We start from the raw sequence: 23857 nt of genomic DNA, 5'->3' as shown, positions 1-23857 counted from the left end.
ACACGCTCTCTGCCTTTCTCTCATTCAGGAGCGAAGACAGCATCCAGCTTTGTGAGACAGGGCTGTCAGTCGCCCTGCGAGAGGAAGCTCTCCGGGTGCTCAGGGAGGGGTTCCAAAGCTACTCCTGGCGATGAAACACTCTCCAGCAGCCCACATCCTCACCTGACTTCTTCTCTTCTCCGAGGACAGTTGAGGAAAAGTGCTTTCTACTCCTTTGCCACAGGTGGACTTCCAGAGAGTGGAGAGGACCAAGCGCTCCGTTCTGGCCAGCGATGAGACAGTGACTGGAGGTGAGTGGCTCGGTTCCTGGAGGAGGAGAACACTCTGGCCTTTGCAGGTGGGTCAGGGAGGGCTAATCTGAGCAGCAGGGCTGTGATGGGGCCAGGTCTTGTCCATGCCACATAGTTTAGGCAGAAAAGGTCCAAGCATCTTAGGGAAACTGGATTTGGGGACTGACAGCCCTGAGAGCTGGAATAGAGAAGGCAAACAAGAGATGCTGTCAGGAGAGTTTTGAAAGGTCCCTGAGCTGAAGCAGGGAGTGTGGGAAGCAGGATGCTGAGTGAGAGCAGTCAGGAAAGCAGGTTGCTCCAGGGTGCTGCAGAACCCTGCAGCAGCTCCAGCTCCAGGGGTGCAGGTGTGGGGCTGAGGTGAGTGGCTGCCTGAGAAATCTCTCCTGCAGTCTGCCTCCTCGTGGCTTGGTACAAACCTCTGTCAGCTCCTCCATGGGACTGCACACGCTGCTGGCACTCTGCTCTCTACCACAGATCAGCATCCTCGGAGAGGGAGATGCAAAGGAGGATATGGGATACAGGAGAAAAATCAGTGCTTGCTTTCTCTTAGCACCCATTGCATGTTAGTCCTTAAGCAGAGAAATCCTCTTATAGTCCTGCTTCAGATGCATTTCACCTACAGAGCTTCTGCTCTGTCCCAAAGCAGGATATTGTGTTTTCTCCCTGTTTGTTCTCTCAGTGAGTTATTTCCCTGTGCTCCTGTCTCACCTATCCCAGACTCTGTAAATTTCAGGATTTAACAGATTCCCCAGGTTAACAAGGATCCATCCACCACGCTATCTCTTCCTTTCCGCAGCCCCAGCAACTGGGGTGTCTCCATCGCTGTGTCACCCACTGATCTCTATGTCCCAGCCAGCCTTCCTCTGCTCCCATGGCACATCCCACAGGGCAGAGGGCCCTGCACTGCTCTCCCCTGCTTTCTGTAGGATAAATTCCCATGACAAAGCATGTATCCCTGCCAAACAGATCTCTTCTCAGCACCTCCTTTTTCATCCTGTCCTGAGCTGGGTGATTATGGCATCCTCATTGCTTCATCCTCTTCAGAGTCTTTCATGGCTCCAGCTCTAGGCAAGGACATGAAAATATTTAGTGTGAGGAGCCACAAGAAATCCCTGGTGAATCTCCTCATCCTTGCATTTTGTCTCCCAGTGCCAGTTCTATGCTGGTGTCTCCCAGGAGCAGTTCTGGGTGGCAATGAATGTCTGATGCCATGAGGTTTCTGTACCTGTGGCCCTGAGCTGGGTAGATAATTTACAAAGCTGCAGCAGATGGTGGGCAGATCAGAGGGTCTTCCCTTTTGCTGGAGTACCATAGCAAGGCAGTCAGACCTTCACCAGAGATGGAAGGAGCTGGGATAATTTCTATCTGTTCTTTGGCTTCAGGAGATCATCTAGAGCTGCTGTTTGTCCTGAAATCTGTCCACTGCAAAGAGAAGACAAAATTCATTCCAACTTCATCGGTCACATTTTGCATTTTCATGCAGATCCTGAGATCTATGTTCAGGTTTTATGCTGAGATGCAGAGTCCTCTCTGGTGGTGAATGCAGGAGGTTGGAGTTAGAAAACTTGGGCTCTGCCCAAACCCTGCAGTAGATGTACTGTGTTGTCTCTGGCAGGATGATTAACCTCCATATCCCCATTTATTGTGTTGTCCTCCCTTAAGTGCTGTGCTGTGGGGTTCAGGAACACTGAACACTGCTGCCCCTTGAGTACTGAAAGGGAACACAAAGGTGGTAGAAGGTGGCTTGTCCCAGGGTGACCACCAGCTTCTCGTGATGAGGGATGGTCTCAGACCTCCTTGTCATGGATGTCTGTCTGGATATGGGTCTGGGGATGAGATGTGTCAGTGCTCCTGACTGGGCTGCTGGAGATTAAGGGATTTGGTGGAATTGAGCTGCTTTGGAGGAAGGACAAGGATGGAATAAATCAGTGAGCCAAGCCATGGAATTATACATCAGCCCCAGCCCTCACACTCCATCATTGCTGTAGAAAGAGTTCATCATTAACTGAAGAGCAGAGACTGGCCCAAGTCCCTTCACTCCCTCCTTTTGATTCCATGGACTCCAGTGTCGCTGCTTGGACAAAAAGAGAAATTCTAATTAACAAACTCTGTTTTCTCCAGCCCTCTTCCCACCCCTCCAGCCCTGTTTTCTGAACCCTGCCAGCTTTTCAGATGGCTCTTCCAGGTCTGGATGTATCTCTTCCAGTTTGGCTGAATGCCTGGAGCTGCAGCAGGGACATGGAGGGAGCTGGGGCGCTCCAGGAAGCAGAGGTGGATGAGTCCCAGGGCACCTGGTCATGGGCCTCTCTAGGAATGGATTTTGGAGCCGTCATTTTGGTCACTGTCCCAGTCACTGACAGCTGTGAAGGGCTCCTCTGTGCTACTCCACTTCCCAAAGGCTGAAGCCTGCTTGGACAGGGAACAGCTCTGTCGTGCTGGGAGCCATCCCTGGGTCCCAGCCCTGCCTCAGGCTGAGCCTCAGCAGGAGCAGAGGGTGAGGATTAGGCTTATCAAGATAACATCAGCCTGTTTCTGCATCCCTTCATGACAACTCGGCACAGAGGAAAGGACTTGGGTAGTATTTCTGCCTCCTCCTGATCTCTCCTGCTGCTTTCTTGCCCCAAAAGCAGTTGTCTCTCAGTTCCAAGGATTTTTTCAATCTAGTCTGGCAGGCCCGTTAGGCACGAGGCCTGACAGCAGCCTACACATATGCCAGCACTTCCATCACTTGCAGGAACAGACCTCAGTCCACTCCTAGCAGCATCCCAGCAACCTCTGGGCAGCCCCTGGAGTGGGAACATGTATTATAATCATTTTGTCTCTTAATTAAAATGTTTTAATTGATTTGTAATATTTCCCCTTTGGAGAAAAAACAAACAAAACCAAATAGTAACTCCATTAAGGCCATTTTGTTAGGAAGCAAAGCAGCTCCCGTAACCATGATGTTCCTGGCTGCTCTCAGCTGGTGGGTAGCTGCCAGTCTCCAGCAAAAGGAAATTAGGCTGAGATGTGAGCATGGGAACTGGCAGCCAGTTGGTGGATGAGATGGAGAAAAAGAGAAGGGAGTGTCCATTGGTGTGATTCCAGAACTAGGGTACTGAAGATAAATGGAACAGGCAAGCCACAGGAAAGGGGATAACAAGTGATAAAGTAATGCTGGACAATCCAGAAGGTTTAAATCCCAGATGGGTGGCAAGCAGGGAAAGTACAGTCACTGAGAGTGTCCCTAGCACTTGCTCTGTTTCCTTGGCTGACCTTGCTCTCCTGGCAGTGGGGTTTGCTCAGGGCCAGCTGCAGCACAGGTGTCTGCCATGGGGTCAGGCTCTGCCAAAGAGGCTGTGACTGTGCCACCTTCCCAGGGCCCTGCTGTTCCCCTGCTCTGCTTTCCACTGCACCCATTGTATGGCATGGCTCTGAGCTTCTCTCTCCTTAGCAACTGGATCTTCTCCTTGGTCTTTCCAAGGCTGGGGCAGGGGTGTTGTGGAGGTCTGAGATCACCCTTAAACAAACCCTGACCCTAGCAGACCCACCCATTTTATCTCTGCTTCCTACCCTCCTAGCAGTAGCTACATGGTGTCCACTATCTCACAGTGTCTGAGCCCAACAGCCTCATTTACAGGAACCACTGGCATAAATCAGTCCCAGTGAGACTCGTCTCGGTGAGATGTTAGGCTGGCAGTTGGACATGGAGAGGGAAAGAGAAAGGGTGCCAGCAGGGGTGGTTTTACTGCAGGCAGCTCTTCTGGGCCTCTGCAGGGTCCTGGCTTTGCAGCTGGCCAAGCAGATTCCCGGGAGCAGCTCCTAAGGGGGAATCACACCCCTTGCTCTGAGGAGGGATGACAGGACAAGCAGGCTTGGGTTGCAATGTAATTGCAAAGCATTCTCCCTTCCCAAGTACAGACTGTCCTTAAACCTTTGGCTTGCATGGGACTTGCAGGAAGCCCACCAGCACCCAGTCAGCAGTGCCCACATATTTTCTGGGACAAACCCAGTTCTTCCTCAAACTTTTTCTCGAGCCTGAGAAGATACCCAGCAGTCTGCCTCTAATTCCCACTTCATTTAAGCCCTCTGCCTCCCTCCCTTAGTGAAAGAGCGTTTTCTCCCCTCTCTGCAGGCCAGAGAAAACACAATGCTTTGCAGACCTCCCTGCTTGGGCAGAGTGACGACTTTTGCTCACTTTTAAATGAGTTCTCCTCTGCAGTGGGAGTGGGGCCCTACTCACTGGGGAGTGGGGATATGTGAGGGGCCATGTCCACCCCTCTCCACAAAGCCCACAGCAATTCTGAGCCACGGAGGCTGAGGAGGAGCCAGTAACAGAGCTGGCTTTTCTCCTGCTGTGCTTGGATTCAATGAACACCCTGCTGTGACAGCACTTTGCTGTTCCAGTCGCACCTAATGCCAGCCAGGGGTTCCAGGCTGCGTCAGTTGTGGCCTCTCAGGCTCCCTGCTTCCAAAGCCATCCCACGCAGGCATTTGAGCACCACGTGGCAGGAGGCTGATGGACACTGCAGCTCTGGCTCTCGGCCTGTCTGTGCCTGGATGCTCAGCAGCAGCTCCGTGGGAGGCTTATTCACAGCTTCAGTGGTTTATGTCCTGCACATGCATGTCCCTGTAGGAGCTCCCTCCTCTGCTAAGCCAGGGGATGCCTGGGTGTCACCAACACTGAGAGGACAGAGAGGTTCTTTTAGGGATCTTTGGCAGAATGAAGATGGCACTAAATCATGATGACAGTTAAATCTTTGTTTCTTTATCAGGGTATTATGATTAGTGTAGAGCAGAATTTATGATTGAAACAGCACCGGATTTCTACAAGCAGAATCAACACAGTACAATCTACAAATGGCAAAATACAGAATTTATAAATAATTTATGATTTCTAATCACCTAAGAAATACTGAACTTAAAATACAATTTATAATTTATAATCACCTAGACCCTCTTCAGATTGGGCTAAATCCTAATACATGGTTTGTGGTATCATTGTAACAATCATAATCTAGGCTCAAAAATTTTATAGAAGAATATGAGCCATTCACTGAATCCTTGGAGAAAGCAGAGGATGGTAGAGGTATCTCCTGGCCATAGGGTTCATGGGTCTCACTGTCCAGTAGTTTCTTACTTAGGGTTGTAACTGAGCTCTGTGTGCTGTCACACTTCCCTCTCCTGTGATGGGGACACAAACAACACCTGCCTGGCTGGATGCCTGTGACCTTCAAAGCCAGCAAGGAAAGCAACAGTTGCCTGATGCCTGGGAACCGTGAGACTGGCAGGGAAAGAAAGAGGAAAGCTGGTTTGTATGATTGATTCACAAGATCTTGATGGTCAGGGAATGACTATGCAACACATTTGATCATTGATAATGGATCATAAAATGGCATTAGTTATGCTACCCACATTACTGGGAGGGAGAGCAGACAGTACTGGGTGGATTGGGTGGTAGCATCACTAGCAGCAGCAGTGGCAGAGACTTATGCAGAGGGGGGGGACACATTTTCATCTGTAGAAGTGAGAAATAAGAAACAGAAAAAAACAAAACCCTAGTGCACGTTCTAGAAATAAATTGTTGCAGGGAGGTAGAGAAGAACACCTTGACTTTGAGAGTGCCTTGTTATTCTCTTTTCCTACTTCTTAAGGTGTTAGGGAATTTTTGTAGGCAAGTAAATCTCATCAAAGATGAATGTAACCCATGCTCTCACTTCTGCTATGTTTGTGTTCCAGACCTCCTTCTCCTCCTTATGGAAAGTCTTGGGCCAGGCATGGGACCATTGGAGGGAGCCAACAGCACATTCACCATGGAGAAGACAGCATTAGATGAGAAGCTACCACATGGCTGGCATGCCAAGGACTTTGTCACTCCTACCCAGGATCTCTCCGGATCCCACAGTATCATGATGGACAGCACCAAGATCCTGGGGGTCCAGGTCATCCTGATTGCTGCCTACTCACTCATCATTCTGCTGGGATTTATTGGGAACTCCCTGGTCATCTACATCATAGTGAAGTACAAGACCATGAGGACTGTCACCAACTTCTTCATAGCTAACCTGGCCCTGGCAGACCTGATGGTGGACACACTCTGTCTGCCTTTCACCCTAGTGTACACCCTGCTGGATGAGTGGAAGTTTGGAGCTGTCCTTTGTCACCTGGTTCCTTATGCTCAAGCTCTGAGTGTCCACGTGTCCACTCTCACCCTGACTGTGATTGCCCTGGATAGGTACCGCTGTATTGTTTTCCATCTGGACAGCAGGATTTCCAAGAGGCTCAGCTTCACCATCATAGCTGTCATGTGGCTGGCAGCAGCTGTCCTAGCAGGGCCTCTGGCCATCTTCAGGGAGTACCGATATGAGGAAATCCCATCCATTAACCTCAAAATGGCTGTTTGCTCAGAAAAATGGCCCTCTGGTAACAACAGAGATGCCACCATCTACAGCCTGTCCATGCTCCTCCTTCAGTATGTTCTTCCTCTTGCAATTATTTGTTATGCGTACACCAGGATCTGGTTCAAGCTGAAAAACCATGTCAGTCCCACTTCTAGAAATGAAAACCAGTGCCGGAGGAGGAAGACAACCAAAATGCTCGTGATGGTTGTTGTGGTATTTGCAGTCTGTTGGCTCCCCTTCCACATATTCCAGCTTGCCATTGATCTTGATCTGGTTCTTATCTTTCATGAGTACAAACTCCTGTACACTGTCTTCCATGTTGGGGCCATGTGCTCTACATTTGTCAACCCCCTGCTCTATGGATGGATGAACAAGAACTACAGGAATGGCTTCCTTATGTTCTTCCGTTGCCAGAACAAGCCTGAAAGCATCCACACTGAAGGCTCAGTTAGAGGGAGGTCTTACATCTTCAGGGCCAACACCCTAAATGGGAGCATCAAACAGACTCCTGACAATGGAGCACTGCCCACAGAGGTTTAGGGATGGGACATCCACCTCCAGGACTGAGGCTGGCTGAGCCCAGAGACATTCTTGGGTGAATGCCTTTTTTTGACAGAACATTTATGCTGCCAATTATAGCTAGAGCAGCCATGTAGAAATCCTAAATACCCTCTGTATCTCTCAAAACAATAAATCTGGTGTATTTTTGTCTGACCAAAGAAATTAATTTTTCCTTTCACTGCGTTCAAGTTATGCATGGAGATACATGAAAAAAATAACACACAGAGAACGCTTTCATTTAGCCAGAAAAATACACCCTTCTTGCTATTTCCATTTGCCAAAGTGGGTTGCTCAACCTTTTACCCCCGACACATTACACATTACAAATGTGGAGCTGATACTCCGTGTGATTGTCCATCTGTACATCTCCTAGCCAAAAGCCTTAATGATCCATCTTTAGCTAATGACTCCAAGGGGAGGGAGACCTGCACTCTGTTCTGCAAACACCTGCTTGTTAGTGCCATCACTTCTCTGACCTGGGGAGAGAGTGGGCTGGCACAGATTGAAGCTGGGCAGTCCATGATCTATTGCTCAACATTTGCATAAATCTGCATTTGCAACCCACGGTTCAAAGTCTCAGGTTGCTCAAGTCCTCAGAAAGCCCAGGAGGTGGCAGTGGCACTACTTACCACAGTCTCCTTTACAAGTGTAGAAGCAGGGCTTTGGGAATGCCTCATTAGCCAGGACTTGTGTGCCAGCACCCTGGAATTAGCAGGGTGGAGAGCAGGAAGGGAAGCAGGCAGGTTCAGATTCAGTCGTGTTGAACAGCCCCAGCTGATCCCTGGCTCTTTCCTTTCCTAAGGGATTGCCAAAGCCAAGCTGCTGAAGACCCTAAGGTGTGGGTCCTGGCATGCAATAACTTGACATATGCCAACATGACCAGAGAGGCAAAAAGCTGCCAATGAAACCATCCTTCAAGGCACTCAGAGGGTTTAAAGCTTTCTCCTTGCTGAGGCTGAAGGTAGTATGGGTCTGAATGTGGGTACTTCATTTCAGAAGACAGATGTAACCTGCTTGCATGGTTGTCACAGATGTGGTGTCCTCTGGCAGAAGACATGGATACTAAGGAAGATGTATTCTTTCAAACCAAACTCTATGTTCTTCTCCTGAAGGCTTGTGTCAGCTGGGGAGTGTATTTTTAGCGCTGCCATCAAAGGAGCCTTGATTGCTACAGTGATCTTGGTGTCATCTCTAAAATTCTGTGTTAAAACTCAGATTGGAAAGTAACTCCCAGATGCAGGAAAGAGACTCAACAGACCTCCACATTAAAAATAAAATGAAGATAAAAACTTTGATTTGTAGGTCTTCCCTGAGGCAAGGGCAAGAGGTAAGAGGACCTGCAGTACTGAGTACACCGGCCTGGATCAGGCTGCTGGGCTGTCACATCTGGATCCTCAAGAGATCAATTGCCAAAGGGCTTATTTGAAATTCCACCTCCTCTTCAGCTTGACCTGCCTCTGGCCCTTGCTCTCCAGCTCAGCTTCCAACTTCCACACTAGATTTTAAGCTCTTTGTTTATTTCTGCTCTCTGATCCTCTGCTCCATTTTCCTAAATAGGTATAAAAAAGTTGTTTCTGGTTCCTTCCCAAGAGACATCAGTTCCAGGCAGGGGCTGCAGACCACACTTCACACTGGGAAGCATGGGCATGTTGATGCCTAATAACCTCCTCAGCACCTGATCCTGCAGATCACAGCCTGGCTTTCTATCCAGGGAGATTCAGGATCTATGAAGATCCTGTCAGGAAGCCATTGCTGTTCCAGTAAATGGGTCATCTGCTTCCTGACAGGCCAAGACATGGTGGGAGAACAAGACACAAGTTAACCTTCTTCATGTGAGTGCTGTAGAGTGGCTGTGGGAGTTTGCTGCTTCATCCTGATGGAAGGAGGAGGATATCCTCCTCTACAGCACTGGTAAATTCTGTCCTTACTTAATGAGCTGGTCATTTATACAATCCATCCTCCTGAGGAACTCTCCCCACCTTGCTATCAAGTTCCAAGATATAAGGAAATGTTTATGTTTCAAAAGTAGTTCAAATGGGTGGAAAGAATTCAACTATTACCAATAAACACTTCAGAAAGTGATTTAACACTCAATAATATAAGTCAGAGTAAAATAACAAATTTAGCAGTGCAAGCTTGGAAGCCAATCATAGTGCCAGGCAAGATGGATGAGGAGCTAAATTGCTCTTCTAGAGGCCTTGCCAAAGGTTTTGTCCTGTGACACCACACATGGTATCTAACTGCAGAGCAAGGCAGATAATGACATTATGAATGACTGTTTAATTTTGAGCTCAGACTTTTAAACTAAATATGGATAAATAAATAAACAGATCCAAGTTCTTCAAAAATAAATACTGCCAGTGGCATGTACAGGGCAGAGGGATTTTTATGCTGGAGCAAACTGAGAAGGGAAAACTATTTACTTGAAAGGTAACAGCAGTGTTCTTGTTTGCTCTGTTTAATATACTTGTGCAGCTTCACTGATAGATTTGTGCCAGTGAGCTCACTGTTTTTTCCCTGCCATTGGAAAAAGTTACAACCTTCCACACCCATTGCTGGCAAGGAAACCAGCTCTTAGCTGTGCACAGCTGTTCCTGTGGAAAACTATGATGCCTCTATTGAGGGGAAGTGGCCTTAGTGTCCTGAACCAAACAGAACTAGAGCAGTGAGGAGCAAGGAAGCAAAGCTGCTTAACAAAAGGTGATCAGAACAGATAAAGAGTATGTTCTGATTATTGTGACTGCATAGAAGACAAGAATTAATTTGTTTCCATGAAACAGAAATCTCTTGGAGATAAAGATTCCCCGAATATTAACACTCAGCTAAAAGATGGCCTTACTGCCATGATCAGCTCCATGAAATGAAAGACCAGCAGCTTTTTGAACTACTGAACTATTTAGAGCTCAGGACAGGGTATGATCCTGCTCTCTGGGAGTCAACGGCATATACTTTAGTAGTTACAGATAATCTCAGAGTCATCTTCCCACTGCCTGTTCCTTGCCAAAGGCACATTCATGACTGCCTGGCCAGCCGAATTTCTCTCAGCAGAGATGGCCCTGGTGTTACTGGCATGGGACAGAACAACTCCTGTCACTGGCATAACAGCTGACAGGGATGAGGTATTTCATTTCAGAGCTGGAAGCATGGTGACAGAAATGAAAATGAACAAGTGTTTCATCAAAGCTTATCTGGTGACAGTGTTGTACCTGGTGGACAAACCAATTTCCTCTAGGGCTCTTCCTGATTCTTGCTGACATCCTTCTCAAAATGCTGCTTCTCTGAACTGACCTGAGAATATTTCAGAGCTTTTAGGAAGGAGATTCTGAATTCCTTTAGAAATGTCCTATTTTTTATGCTAGGATGCTCCTTCTGGTCACATCATACAAATATTGTATTATAAAATGTACCACTGAACAGTTCTTAATTGCCTAGAAAATTACTAACTTTGAATAGACACAACAGGTGGCAATGTCTCTAGCTATTCCATGTAACTATTCCTCACATGCCAGTCAAATCCAAAAACAGCTGTGACAACTTCATAGTTAAAACCAGCAGCATCAATAACTGTTGTTCCCTAGAACAGGATGCTCTAAGAGCTCTTGAGAACCAGAATCTCTTATCAAACTTCCAGCCTTGACAAAGCACATTGAAATTTGCAGAGCACAGGCTGTGCTTTGGACAGAGGAGCCTTTCTGAGCACTAGAAATTTTGCCTCTAAAACACTTAGCTTGTTCTGAAAATCCCTTCCCATTTAATTTTCAAAGCATACATGTCTGTAAGTAATGCACGTACAGAGAGCAAAGGTTTGGGCTTTTTACTTTTTCTTGTCTTAAGGCAATATATACAGCTGGCACTTCAATCAATGCGAGGTGAGCTGGGTCCTTTGGTCAGGGCTCTCTCAGAATCAAAAACATGACATGCTCCTGCATTTGCCTGTGCTTCATCCTGCTCCTACAAAGGCCAGATTCAGCCTCTCATGGCTGTCTGCCCTGCAGTAGTTGGTGCCCTCTCCCATTCTCCATGGAAGCCCAAGCAAACAATGTTAAATGGTACATGTTTTATTCAACATACCCACAAATATATCAGCAGAAACACTGCTCTGAGCTTTGCACAAAGGCTCTATAGGGAAATACATACTAGTCCAAGAAAGAAGCCATTCCTCTAACATATGCTAATATGCCAGAGGGGCTGGAGCAAATTCTGTTCTGTTCTGCTGAAGGAGGTCTCAGACAGTTCAGCCTTTCCCTTGATATCAGGTGTTAATCTTATCATTGTTACAGTTAACATGGTCCAAAACCAAATTAGCCTTTGGGCAGGAGCTGGGGAGTTGGCACTGTCTTCACATGCCTTTGTCTTTCAGTTCTGTTATTGTGTGATTCCACCAGGGTCTCTGAATGTGCTGGGTTTTAAATAGGGTCCCATAATCAGCTACTCTGGTGAAAATCAGGAATTACTGCAATAATCTGGAAAAAAATAAAGGATTCTGGGTTCATATGGGTAGGCAGAATTTGGTCCCTTACATTTGAAAAAAACAGAGCTTTGTCTTCCTTTCAGTTTTCCCTTATCTATCTTGAGATTCTTCGAGTGCCAAAAATAATATTGCATATTACTGCCAGAACATTTATCTTCATTTTGAGCTCATTTCAGAGACAGGACTTGTTCAGGAGAGCCTGGGAGGGGACAAAGGCTAGGGTTTTAAAGCTCATCCTTATCTCTATTCTCAGTGGTTTTTAAGTTAAAAGACAAATCAGAAAAAGACAAAGTCACTCACGCCGAGGGAGGTACCAATTTATCTCCAGACAACACAACCTCTATTTAATTTTCCATCCCATCACCCTTTGCCAAAGTGTTGTATGTACACCAGGCTGGATGAGGCTGGGGGAGGAAAGCATTTTTCTGCTGCTAATAGCAATACCTTAGTGTCACTCATGATTTATAGCTAGCAAAGGATGCTTTTTCTGGTCTATGTTCTGTTCACTGTAATGAGTTGAGAAGGAATAGTGCAGATGCCTCATGGAGCTCACAGGAGGAAATCTTCATTAGTCCAGCCCTCTCCAGTGTGGTAGCAAGGACTGAGAACATTAGAAGAGAAACCCTCTTGTTTATAACTAGCTTATTGAAGTGCACAGGCATGGAGTTGTCACTGTGTCGCTCTGCTAATGTGTCACAAACTTTCAGGCACTGCACATCTTCAAGATTCACAAGCAGCTCAGCCACATGGTGCTTCTTGCTGGTGTGTGGAAGGAAGAAGGAAATTAGGGGACAGAACAAGATTTCAAGATATTCAGGAGAATATGAAGCCTTGGATGAAATCTAGAGGTCGTATTATTCTTTATGTAACCTGGGGTAGATTGTTGGCTCTACTAGGGGCAGGATCAAAGGGGAATGAACTTTGCCATGGTGCAGGAAGAACAGAGCATCTATCAAATTAGAGACAACAAAGAAATAACAGAAAACTTGGATCCTTCATGTTCAGTACTCTGTTGTAGATTGAGGCAGTAAAAGATGCTATTTAGGGAAAGCACACTTTCTTGGCCACTTTAGTGGTCCATCCCCCTCATTCCTCTAACAGCAGCCACAATTGTATCAGCTATGTTAAACTGGACATCCCTGCCTAGGGCATTTAGTGACCATGTCTAGACTTTTTGTTTGTGATTTTGTCTAATTGCTGCCTGACTCTGACAATTCTGTCTGCTTCCCAGGGCAGCCAATTCCAGAAGCTCACTTGCACAGTGCAAAAAAGTACTTCCTTTTATCTGTTAAAACCAACCCTCTGTTAGATTCAGCAAATGCCTGTCGGCTCCAGGACTTCCTGAACAGCAGCTGAACCAGAGCTTACCTAGGGTCTTCTGCATTTTACAAATCTTGGTGCTGGTCTCATTTTTCAGCATTCTTCTCTCCAAGTTCAATTCACGTCTCCTAAGACAATTTCTTCATTCCTCATCATCTTGTTTGTCCTTCTGTGGACCTCCTTTTGTTCCACAAATACTACAGTGAGCTGAATTTTGCTCCTAATTCCTGTGGAGGAGTGGGATCTATCAGCTTTGTTTTGACCTTGCTTTGGATCAACTTTTCAGTAGGTGAGGAGGAAGGACACCTCTTGAAAAAAATGTCAGGCTGCCTCTCCTTGGCTGCAGTGTTGCTGTATTCTTAATGAAATCTCATTACACTGGTCACGGAGTCAGTTCAGAGAATCCTGAAATGCATCCCCAGTTTTGTTTCTGAAGATGAGACAAGAGGGCAGTCAGATCCCTTCCTCACCCTAAACTCTGTATGCAATAGATTTATCCAGGGGCAAGACTGGAGTCTAAATGATCCTGATATTGAACAAGTGTCATAGATCACAGCTTCATCTGTCCATTCCATGAAACAGAAATGAGGAATTATGCATTTCAGGAAAAGAGTGATGAGGTATTGTTACTTGGCAACTGTAGCTCCCACATATTTTGGAAAAAATTGAGAACATCCTGTACCTCAGAGAAATCAACCAGCTTAGGTGAGGAGGAAGGGAGCTGGCAGCAGATCTCTAAAACTTTGAGCTGGAAAGATCTCGTGGGGTTTGTGGAAGCAAAAATTGCTTTATGTCTTCATGCTCCTCAGCTTGTCTTCTCAACGTGACTGTCTGCATCAGTTTCTGGGCTCTTCATGGTGAACTAATCCATTGTTCTGCCATTTCTGTCTCGCAGAGGCATTTCACAGCCATCTGAATGGGCTCTAATCCACCTGCCAGCTGCAATCAGCACACAGCATGGCTGCACTCCTGTCAGCCAAGATCTGAGCAACAGAAACAAAAACCTTCAAAAGAGGAATCAGCAAGAGATCTGCATGTGAAAACCTGGGAAGGGGCAGTCAAACCTAGGGGCTTGGTGAGTGTACACACAGGGATAGCAAACCCAGGCAGTGAGGCCAGGGTAGTTTGACTTGCCCTCTGCAGTGGCAGTTGACTTCAGACAAGAATTCAGACATGATTATTAAAATAATAATTTAGGGCTTCAGTTGCTGGGAGCCAATCTCCAAGGTTGAGCTCAGCAGATGGCTGTGTGGCTGGACACCAGATAATGCATTTATGCATTGGTTCAGCATTTGTGGTCCAGTTTTGTTACTGACAACTTTGCTGTGTGAAGTCCTATTTCTCTTTCCTAGGTTGCACACAAGAATCCAGTGGTTTCAAAGAGCAGATCTGAAGTCTCCAAGACAACCCTGCAGTAACCAATTACGTAAAAGTAAGATAACAAAATTACCATGGCAAGAACTGATTGAAACGGTCTGTTGCTTCAAGGAGTGCAGCAACTCGAGATTGCTACAGTGGCAAAGATGTCTTATTGCCACTTTCTGCTACAGTGGCAAAGATGTCTTTGCAAAGTCGGCCTGGCACTGCAGTCTGTTCTGTGAAATTCCAGTTGGCTTCATGTAAAATCAATAGCAGTTGGGTTGTTAATACCCAGTAGTTCATTTGGAATCCCGGTTTTTCTAATAACATCATTAAAAGGACATGAGCTAACCTCACTGCAACCCAATCAGCTAGAACAGCCTGGCAAGAGCCTGTCTCTGACACACAGCTATTAAAGCACTGCTCACAGGTCTCCCAGAGAGTGGAGAGAGGTTCTGGAATATTTTCATCATGTGCATAGTATAGGAAAAGATCATAGGAAATAAATGTGAGGGAGATGGAACTTCTTTGGCTAATCTATTCCTGATCACAGGATGTCTAACATCTTCCAAGGCTTCTGTGATGGTGGTTTCATCTGCTCCCCACACAGTCTGATGTGAGCCCTTCCCAATTGTAACCAATAAATCTACCCTACTGCAACCTATCACTTCTTGTCTCCCAGAAGACACAGTTAATAGTTCATTACCTTCTGTACTGCGCTTTTACCTATTTGAAAGGTATTATCATGCATCTCTTCCCCCAGACTAAATCAAATAGTTTTTGTCTGTACCTCCTTGCAGGGCTTATTTGCTGTACCTCTGGTTGTTCTTGCAGCTGTCCTCTGGACTCTCTGTGTTGAGCAGCCAGAAGTCAGGGGCCAGGCAGCACAATACCACGGTGAGCACAGAGCAGTGATGTGCAGGTACTACCTGCAGAGTGTGTTGGGGGACAAACAAGTGTCTGTTCTCACATGATTTGCCTACAAGCAAATTCTCCATCATCTTCAAGTACTGCCAGAAGGGACAGTGTGCCTACAGTGACTGGCACAGATGATCTGATGAGGCTCAGAGCCCCGGGGTGCACCACAGCCACTGTGCTGCCTCTGTGCTGCCCTTGTCGATAGAAAGTATAATTATTTTCAGCTACTTCTCTCTTCCTGCTTGGTTAAATCCCTGATGTGCTGATCTCAGACTGCTGAGCCTCGCTTTCCTCTTCTATGAGACAGGACAAGTGCAGCACCCAGAGGCTTGTAAATCCTGTCATCTATGCTGCTGCAGTAAAAAGCATTGTCGTTGAACACATCTTCCAACGATTGTGTTGCCATCAGCTGGGGATCTAGGAGGCAAATCTTACTTGGAAAGTGCTGCTAAATACCTAGAGAAAAGCAAATTTTGAATTCTCAGGGGTAAATATTTATTCCAGACTCTCAAAAAAGTAGTGATTTGTGAATCCAGGTGTGGGAGGGTTTTTAGGGGTGACAGTGCCTGAAATTTTTCAGCAGATTTTTTTCCTCTTGTTGAGACTTCCCATTAGCAAGCACTAACGCTCATGGGAACAGCTACATGGGTATCCTGTCAAATGGAAGAGTTGGGGCAGAAACTCTTGTTGCCCTCCAGTGCAGTTGTTTCTGTTTTGTCTCTTCAAGTTCTGTTTCAAGTCATGGATGCCCCTTTGATCCTAATGGGGCCATTCCATGAATGAATGAGCAGCTGCTTTCTGATTCTCAGCACATATTTCCCCTTTGTTACAGTGTTCTCATCAGGTCTGGTCACGTTCTCATGCATTCTGATATTTCTGGTACTCTGCACCATCTTAGGAGAAATAAATTAATAAACTTCCTTGCATGCACACCTTTCCCTGTGCCCACTTAAAAACCAGTCCTGTGGCAAAAATTCTTCAGTTCTGCATTCAGATAACTGGTGATCTATGAAAGCAAGTTACAAATGAGGTTCCTAAACAGAATTTAATATAGCATTGCTACTACAGTGACTGTAACACAGTGCAGATTTGATGTTTTCCATCCAGAGTCACAAGAGTGTGCACTCTTATCAGACTATTTGATTATAAAATCCTTATCTCTGTTGCATTGTAAGCATTGGGGTAGCTTAATTTGCTGGTTAATAAACTCTCTTGGATGTCTATAGCCCTTTTATAACATCTAAGACTTCTTGAGTTTCATGGTTACCACAATGTTATATAGGGCTCATTCCTTCTATTCACAGGTCATTGTGCTAATAAATACGAGATAGATGCCTTTGGGCATTAACAAACAGGTGCAGCCCTACAGTGTGACAAGGAAATTACTTTGGCTGGGACTTTCCAACAGTATATTATCAGAGGGGACTGTATAAACAAGTCAGGGCTTGTTGGAAGGAAGCATGGGTATGGGACTTCATTCCTGGCTGTCATCCTACTTCACAGTCCACAAAACCTCTCTAAGACAGTGGATCTCTGAAGGCTGGAGGCAGCTTGCCTGTGTCTCTCTATGCAAACTGTGCTACTGAGGGTCTGTTCAGGGACTCTCCAGAGTGATGAATATGCCAAGTCACTCCAAGCTATTGTATGAAAAGAGACCCTGGCACCAAGTTCTGCTTGCCAGAGACATGCAGACATTTAAATGCTGTCATTCAAGCCAAGATACAGCTCCAAGCTCTTTTAATTCCTGAAATGATCAGACAACTGCTGAATGTGATAAGGCAAGGATTTCAGTACAAAATGGACTAGGGAACAGGGAGGGCAGAGGAGAGAGACAGTAGACAGATACCAGGTAGGAGGTGCAGATGTTAAAGCTTTGATGTTCTTCCCTTCAGCGGAAAGAGTGGAGCTGAGATTAGCAGCATTGTGCTCAGTAATGGCATTATCCTGCTCGAAACACAGGGGGAAGCAGTTGTTCTGAATGTCACTGTGTCAGGGTACTTGATCCTCCAATCAGTTTGCTCTGTTTGAAACCAGATTAATATCTGAGACCAGGACTGCACCTTTTATACTTGACAGATGGAGCTGGCTATTGTTTTCAAGCAAAATGCCTTCTCGCTGGCATGGCATTCCACTACTTGCCCCAGAGCAGTAGTGTGGTGTAAGCCAGCAGCTCCCACTGAAGGAGAAGCTGGACCATTTCTCTCCTAGCTGTGCTCTGATGGTACAGCCCTGGTCCAACACTGTCAGCATCCCAGGCATACCTCAGACATGACACTGGACAGCACACCTGAGCCTCCTTGTTTTCACAGACACAGCAGAGGAGGAGAATGAGGAAGCCTCTGGAGAGATTCAGATGTGTTCTGTATATCCCAGACAAGCACTAGTGGTACACGAGCTCTTTCAAGTGTAGCAGTGTTTTTCAGTGATTCACATCTCTCCTGTTGCTCATTGCATCTCCAGGAGATGTAAGTGCAAGGAGTGGCTTGTTCTGGTGGCTATCTCTAAAAAAAATATGTATTTAATTATCTTGTAGGAGGCAAGATTGAAAAAACAGTCTCACTGCTCTGGGATCAGAAATAAGTGGAATTTATCATGGATCCTGCTCATTTTGTATTCTGAGATCAGCTTTGAGAAGACTCTTCTGTTTCCTACCCAGTCAAGCTCTACCATTATTGTGACAACCAGCTCTGTTGTGCCAGGAGAGAAGCTGTTGGCTGTAGCTTTCACCCCTGGCACCGTGCTGCCCTTTACTGCTGCAGTGAAAACTGTGTCCATAACTTCTGTCAGCCTTTTGAGGAAGCTTTAATCAGGGAGGGGTGAGCACTGCTGGGAGATGGTGAGGCTCAGCCTTCCTGAGGAACCTAATCCTGTTCTCCCCGAGGTCCTTGCTGCTGCAGCTACACAGTGACCAAGTCTCTACCTGTGCCAGGTAATGTACAGATATGTGTGAGCCTCCTGCTTGCACTGTAGGGCAGAGACATCAGATAGTGTCAGCCACAGAATATGGGCCAAGACCTGGACTTGAAGATTCCCTTTCCTTGCTGGCTCTACATTCCTGACGAAAATATTAAGTTATGGTGTGGGGTCACCCTGCAGTCCTGCTGTTTTAGTGACAGCTGCGGGGCAGCTGTGCTGAAAGATGCAGTTTCACAGCGACAGGAACAGACATTTATCTTAATCCAGTTCACAGGTCTTGCATAAAAAATATTTTAGGGCACCCCAAAAATCATGCATGACTGTTCTGAATTTTCAGGGATGCTGAACAGTGAGTAACTCCACTCGGTTTGGGAGATATCCATCTTCAGGTGTTCTTTTTAATCTCTTTATACCTCAGTTTTTTAATCATTCAGATGGGGAATGAGAAGCAGCATTTACCTGTCTCCCATGACATACATATATACTGCTGCTGAGGAGGCTTCACTACTGCTGCTGCTGGGAAAGTCTCAGATCAGAGCTGCACCCTCAAGTGTCGGAGCTTTGGGTAGCTTTTCCTTCACAAAACACATAGATCAAGTCAGGCTTGTCACAGTGAACAGGCTCAGCACAAAGCACACTCTAATTCCACTTTCTGATACCTTCTAATTCCACCTGATGATGCTTTCATAAGGGGCAGCTCCTTATTAATGAATGAATTTCTCATTCAGTGAAACATATTTCTGTATTTCACTAGTTGTAAAGGGATCTGAGCAAACACACTGCATTGGGAACAGTGAAAACATCCAACATGGATCAAATGCATCAAGATACTCACAAAAGGAAGGAGGGATTTATCCTGATTCATTTCAGGAAGATGTTGTGAGTGTGTCACAGACAGATCATGCACAGGGCTCTACAGGGTTTTGTGCAGGTAAATGGAGAACATAACTTACAAAGAGTGGGAGAAAACTCAGAATCTCTTTCTTGAGGCCAGACCATTTTTCTGGCTCACTGAGGAGAGCCCCAGCTTACTTGGGAATAATGATATGTTATTCCTGATGTTCCTGAGGAAAGAAATTAGTTGGACTAAAATGTTTACTTAAAGAAAATATATTCTGGATCTCATGAAGAGTCAGACTACACCAAGACTTTGCCTTTATCAGCCACCAGCACTGTATTCAATCCTCTCTAATACACTCTTAGGGCTATACAGGGCCTTGGGGAACCTTTCCTGGTCTTTTAGATGGTGATGAAATTATTCTTTAGATGGAAAGTTGTTCAGCTCCTATGTTTTTCATCCTGACACAGTTTTTTAAATGGGTGCATTATCCATGGGAAGTTTTAGTGGGTTTTGGATACTTGCAGATATCCTATGCTGCTCTGTGATCAACTGGCAGTAAAGCTGGAGGTTATTTCTTCTTCTGAGCTTTGAATGGTTATGTTTCCATTTCACTTTCTAAATCTGAATGAAATTAGAATTTCCAATTTCAAAAGCTCTCCCCTTTCCTTTTTCAGCAATAAAGAAGAAATGGGAACACTTGCCTGGCCTGTTCTGCACTGTTCATTATTTTGTACAAATGTATCACTAGGTTTCTCTTCTTTATAAAGTCTCTACAGACAGGCTTTTAAACTGTGCTTCTTGTGATAGCTTTCATTATTTTAAACAGCTAACATATAATACTTTTATGCCTCATTTAGTAGAAAACTGCAAAGATCAAATTTCTATCTAAAATATGAAGCCTTGTTAACAGTTTTTTTTGAAACAACTAAAATAGAGAAGTCATATGAATCATTGCTTCTTTTCTATTACTTAGGTAAAAAAAGAATAAATGTCTAGAAAATGTTTTCTGTAACCTTTTTGAAAGAAACATATTTCACTGACTGTAAAATATGTGCTTGTTTGCCTGCTGAGGGAGAGATTGGTTGGATGGGGACGCAGGAGCCAAAGCAATTTCAAAGAAGAGAGATGGATTTTATTTTATAAACACAGAAATCCCAAGTGCTGCGTGTGGCTAGAACCACCCTCACAGAGAAACTGAAATTTTTATGATCCTTGAAGACTAAATGAGAGACTGGTGCAATAACTCCATTGGTTTAAAGTATGCTTTGTTTTGGATAACATAAAAAGAGATTTTTGCTGCCTAAATCAAATGTAGCACTTTTGGTCCCTTTCCTCGTTGATTTTGCGTTGTGAGTTAAATAATAGCCTAAGTTTTATTTTTTTACTCCCACCCCCTAAAACCTGTGTATATAACCAGAAACACTGAAAATGTTAACATTTCTGGGATCCTTAATGTTTATTCTTGCAAAGAGTTCCCAAACAGACCAGAATTCATCAGAAATACAACAAATCCCTTTGTTGCTTTTCTACTGGTGCCATTTTAAAAATAGTAACATCTTTATTTCAACACTTCTGAGGAAAAGGGGCTCCTTTACCCAGACAGATGCTCCTTCTGTGTCTCCAGTTGTTTGGCTGCTGCTGTCACACCATGCAGTTGCTGTCATCACAAAGCCCATGGATGGCATGATGACATGGGAACTGCGGGCAGATGTGTGCATAGAAAGAGGGACAGGTTCAGTGTGGGTTTACTCTCAAAGGAAATAAGTCCCCACAGTCATCAGTACAGTGTCAGAGCAAACCTCAGGGAGGTTTAAAGCAGCTTAGAAGGACTCATGGAAGCTGTCCCTGGTGACTACAGTTGACAGCAGCTCCACCTGGCTACTCCTAAATCCCCTACCACACCCTCTTTACCACAGCAGGTCTCATGGCGGTTTAAGCTCTCCACCTCCACGGGAAACACGATCCCCCAAAGCCCTTGGCAGTGTTTTTCTCCTTGCTGCCACGCCATCTCAATCTCATTTGGCTTTTGTTTCAGGGGATGGGGTCATGAAAGCCTCCGGGAAACTGGTGCCGTTTGAGGGCTGACACAGAGATGATGTCAAATCACACTCTGAGACAACGCCGCTGCCCCACAGCACTCAGGACAACATTGTGGTGACTGACCTGGAGCAGGGGGGGAGCCTTGGAAAGCTTGCGGGTGGGGGAGCTGGAGCTGGACGAACTGTTACTGAATAGCTGAATAATCTGTTACAATTTCTAGTCTATTTAAGCAGACTCTGAAGTCAGCTCTTCAGAAGCAAAGGCTGGTACCTGCTGCAGTTCTGTGTGCCTGCCTGTCTTTAGAACCCCTTCAAAGAAGCCCTTGTAATTTGTCAGGAAAATGAAGAGGGAGATTCCTGTATAATCTCCACCAATGCCTTTCATTTCCCGAGGTAATGATGCATGAAGTGTCCTGGGGAGAGAGCCTTTCCCCTTCTGACACAGTGGGGGCTCCTTTGTAACCACTCTTAGGCTCACAATACACCCCAAAACAGCTGCTTCCCCTGCTCCTCAAAGTGCTATCATGTGAGAGAGTGTAGTTAAAATAATTTACATGTTTTTAATGTAATTTTTTTTTCTGAGATAAAGTCATGTAAACGTCCATGGAAGAGTCAAAATGCCCAATTTAGGAATTTGAATTTCTAATGCCATTGACAGCATGCACGTTGTCAGAACTCCTCCATGAACAACAAGAGAAACACATCTGCTTTCCTTCAAGTGGTTTTCTCTTAAATTACTGTTTTCAGTTGTACATTAGTCCTGTATAGTCAACCAGCCATTTTGTTACAAATATTTGGCTAGGTAATAATTCCAAGAAAATTCTAGTGGTCGTGTGTTGATCTGAATAAAAGTATGGAGTTCTGGAAAAGTAGAGGGGTTGGGTGGAGTGTTTGATGCAGAAGAAACAGCTTGCCTCCAATTATCACAAATAAACACTAACAGAGCACAGAAATGGCTGCAGGACTTCAGGAGAATAAATAACCGTTTGCAGATTGAATACTGGCTGTCGCATCACTGCTTTGTGGGGTTATTAATGACTGGCTTGGCGAGAGGAGGATTTTTTCTGTTCCTCCACAATCAGAGGAGGCACGAGATAGATGTGGTTTACATTCATCTAAAGTTAGAAGTCGTGATGTAAATTGCAGAAATAGACATGAATACAGAAAAAATCGAAAATGTGTAATTTGAAAAACATGTTCAAGTGATAGCTGCACAATATCCCGCTTCCCAAAAGGTTCAAAGGAAGAGAGCTACGGGTAGAGAGCCCTAGAGGGTCTGTTTGTTACCTGGGGAGCAAAGCACTAAGTTTTAACTTTCATGAAAATGGAGAAAATAATTACTTTGTTGTGTATGGAAACTTTTAGCCTTCAAAACTCAGAGAGAAATGCTGATAAAGAAATGCTGGGATCCAAAGGTCCTGAGAATATTTGGGGTGGCTGCAGTACCTGGGGTGATTCCCTGTCTCCCAACAGGGAGATCTCTGGGAACTCTCATGACACAGTGATGACACAGTGATGACACAGAGCTGGCCCTTACACCCAGCACTGAGCTTCCCTGGATTTCCAGCTGCATTGCTGCTTGCCTCCACCTGCCTCATCACTGGACTGGGAAGCTGGTCTGACTCTGGGCCCCTCCGTTCAGGAAGGACATTGAGGGGCTGAAGCATGTCTGGAGAAGGGACCAGAGCTGGGGAAGGGGCTGGAGGACAAGTCCTGTTAGCAGCAACTGGGGGAGCTGGGTGTGTTTAGTCCAGAAAAAAGGAGGCTTGGGGGAAACCTTACCTCTACAAGTCCCTGACAGGAGGGTGTAGCCAGGTGGGAGTCAGCCTCTGTTCCCAGGTAACTGTTGGAAATGATATAACGTTCCTAATTAATTGTTTTGATTAACATTTCTAATTTATTTAAAAAAAACTGTATGTATGTATTACAGTGACATAACCAGCAACACGACAGGAGGACTTAAGCTGCTCCAAGGGAGGTTTAGGTTGAAAAAAAAGGAATTTCTTCACAAATTTAGCATTTAATTCTTCTAACCCTTTTCTAGCTTTTAAGTATATTGTTTCTGCCTTACCAGTCAGGTTTCAGCTGTATTCTTACTGGTTCTACTGCTTTTGATTTCCCTGGAAAACTATCTTATTAATAGCTCTGACATCTTGTACTGGACTGTGTTCACTAATATGTGTCTTCTTTGCTGGTAGGAGTACTATCTTCTGACTCACATTCCCCTAGTAATCCGTGTTGAACAATTTTTTTTCACAAAAAAGGTGATTAGACATTGGAATGGGCTGCTCAAGGGGATGTAGAGAGGTGTTTAAGACTGGACATGGCATGCGTGGTCTGTTTGACACGTTGGTGTTGGGTTATAGGCTGGACTCGATGATCTCAGAGGTCTGTTCCAACCTAATTGATTGTGTGATTGCTGGGACGACATCAGCGGAGCCTGGAGCAGCGCTCTGCCCCGGCAGTGCTGTGCTCCACCGGGGAAGGGCCAGGCCCGGACCACTGCTCCACGGAGCGCAGGAGGGAGAAACGCGTGAAGACAGCACACAGACACACACTGACGAACGCAAGAGCTCACTGCTGTTCCCGCAGAACGCACACCCACTGCCGCAGCCCGAGCCCTTTACTAACTAAGCGCTAATTAAGAACTAATTGCGCTGCGCTGCTCGTGCCCTGCCCCGCCGTCGCGCACCGCCCTCACGAGAAATGGCGGGAACGGGGCACGCGCGCGCCATCGCTTCGCCGCGCAAGCGCAGGAGGAG

The 23857-nt window shown here is 45.6% G+C and overlaps 1 protein-coding gene and 1 long non-coding RNA gene across 3 annotated transcripts; one reads left to right on the top strand and one right to left on the bottom strand.

Moving 5' to 3' along the window:
• On the top strand, positions 1-7393 carry LOC111935548 (neuropeptide Y receptor type 2-like). Its single transcript, XM_023935966.2, has 2 exons — positions 1-290; positions 6009-7393. Exon 2 carries the CDS (start codon positions 6026-6028, stop codon positions 7208-7210), a length of 1185 nt encoding a protein of 394 aa, XP_023791734.1. The 5' UTR covers positions 1-290; positions 6009-6025; the 3' UTR covers positions 7211-7393.
• Positions 7394-20570: 13177 nt separating this feature from the next.
• Positions 20571-23802, bottom strand: LOC111935547 (uncharacterized). Of its 2 annotated transcripts, none has more exons than XR_002867731.2 (3): positions 23167-23802; positions 22878-22938; positions 20571-20754 (listed from the first exon to the last, which is right to left on the bottom strand). It is a non-coding gene; the product is annotated as an uncharacterized LOC111935547 (long non-coding RNA). The 2 variants fall into 2 exon arrangements; XR_002867730.2 differs by having other exon boundaries at positions 23662-23741.
• Between the last annotated feature and the right edge of the window lie 55 nt (positions 23803-23857).

This window comes from Cyanistes caeruleus, chromosome 15, assembly GCF_971803275.1.
Source record: "Cyanistes caeruleus chromosome 15, bCyaCae1.hap1.1, whole genome shotgun sequence".
Lineage (NCBI taxonomy): Eukaryota > Metazoa > Chordata > Aves > Passeriformes > Paridae > Cyanistes > Cyanistes caeruleus.
This window is presented reverse-complemented; position numbering and strand designations above follow the sequence as displayed.

Excerpts from the sequence above, each read along its gene's own strand:
- LOC111935548 (XM_023935966.2), top strand. The coding sequence starts at position 6,026 with ATGGAAAGTCTTGGGCCAGGCATGGGACCATTGGAGGGAGCCAACAGC.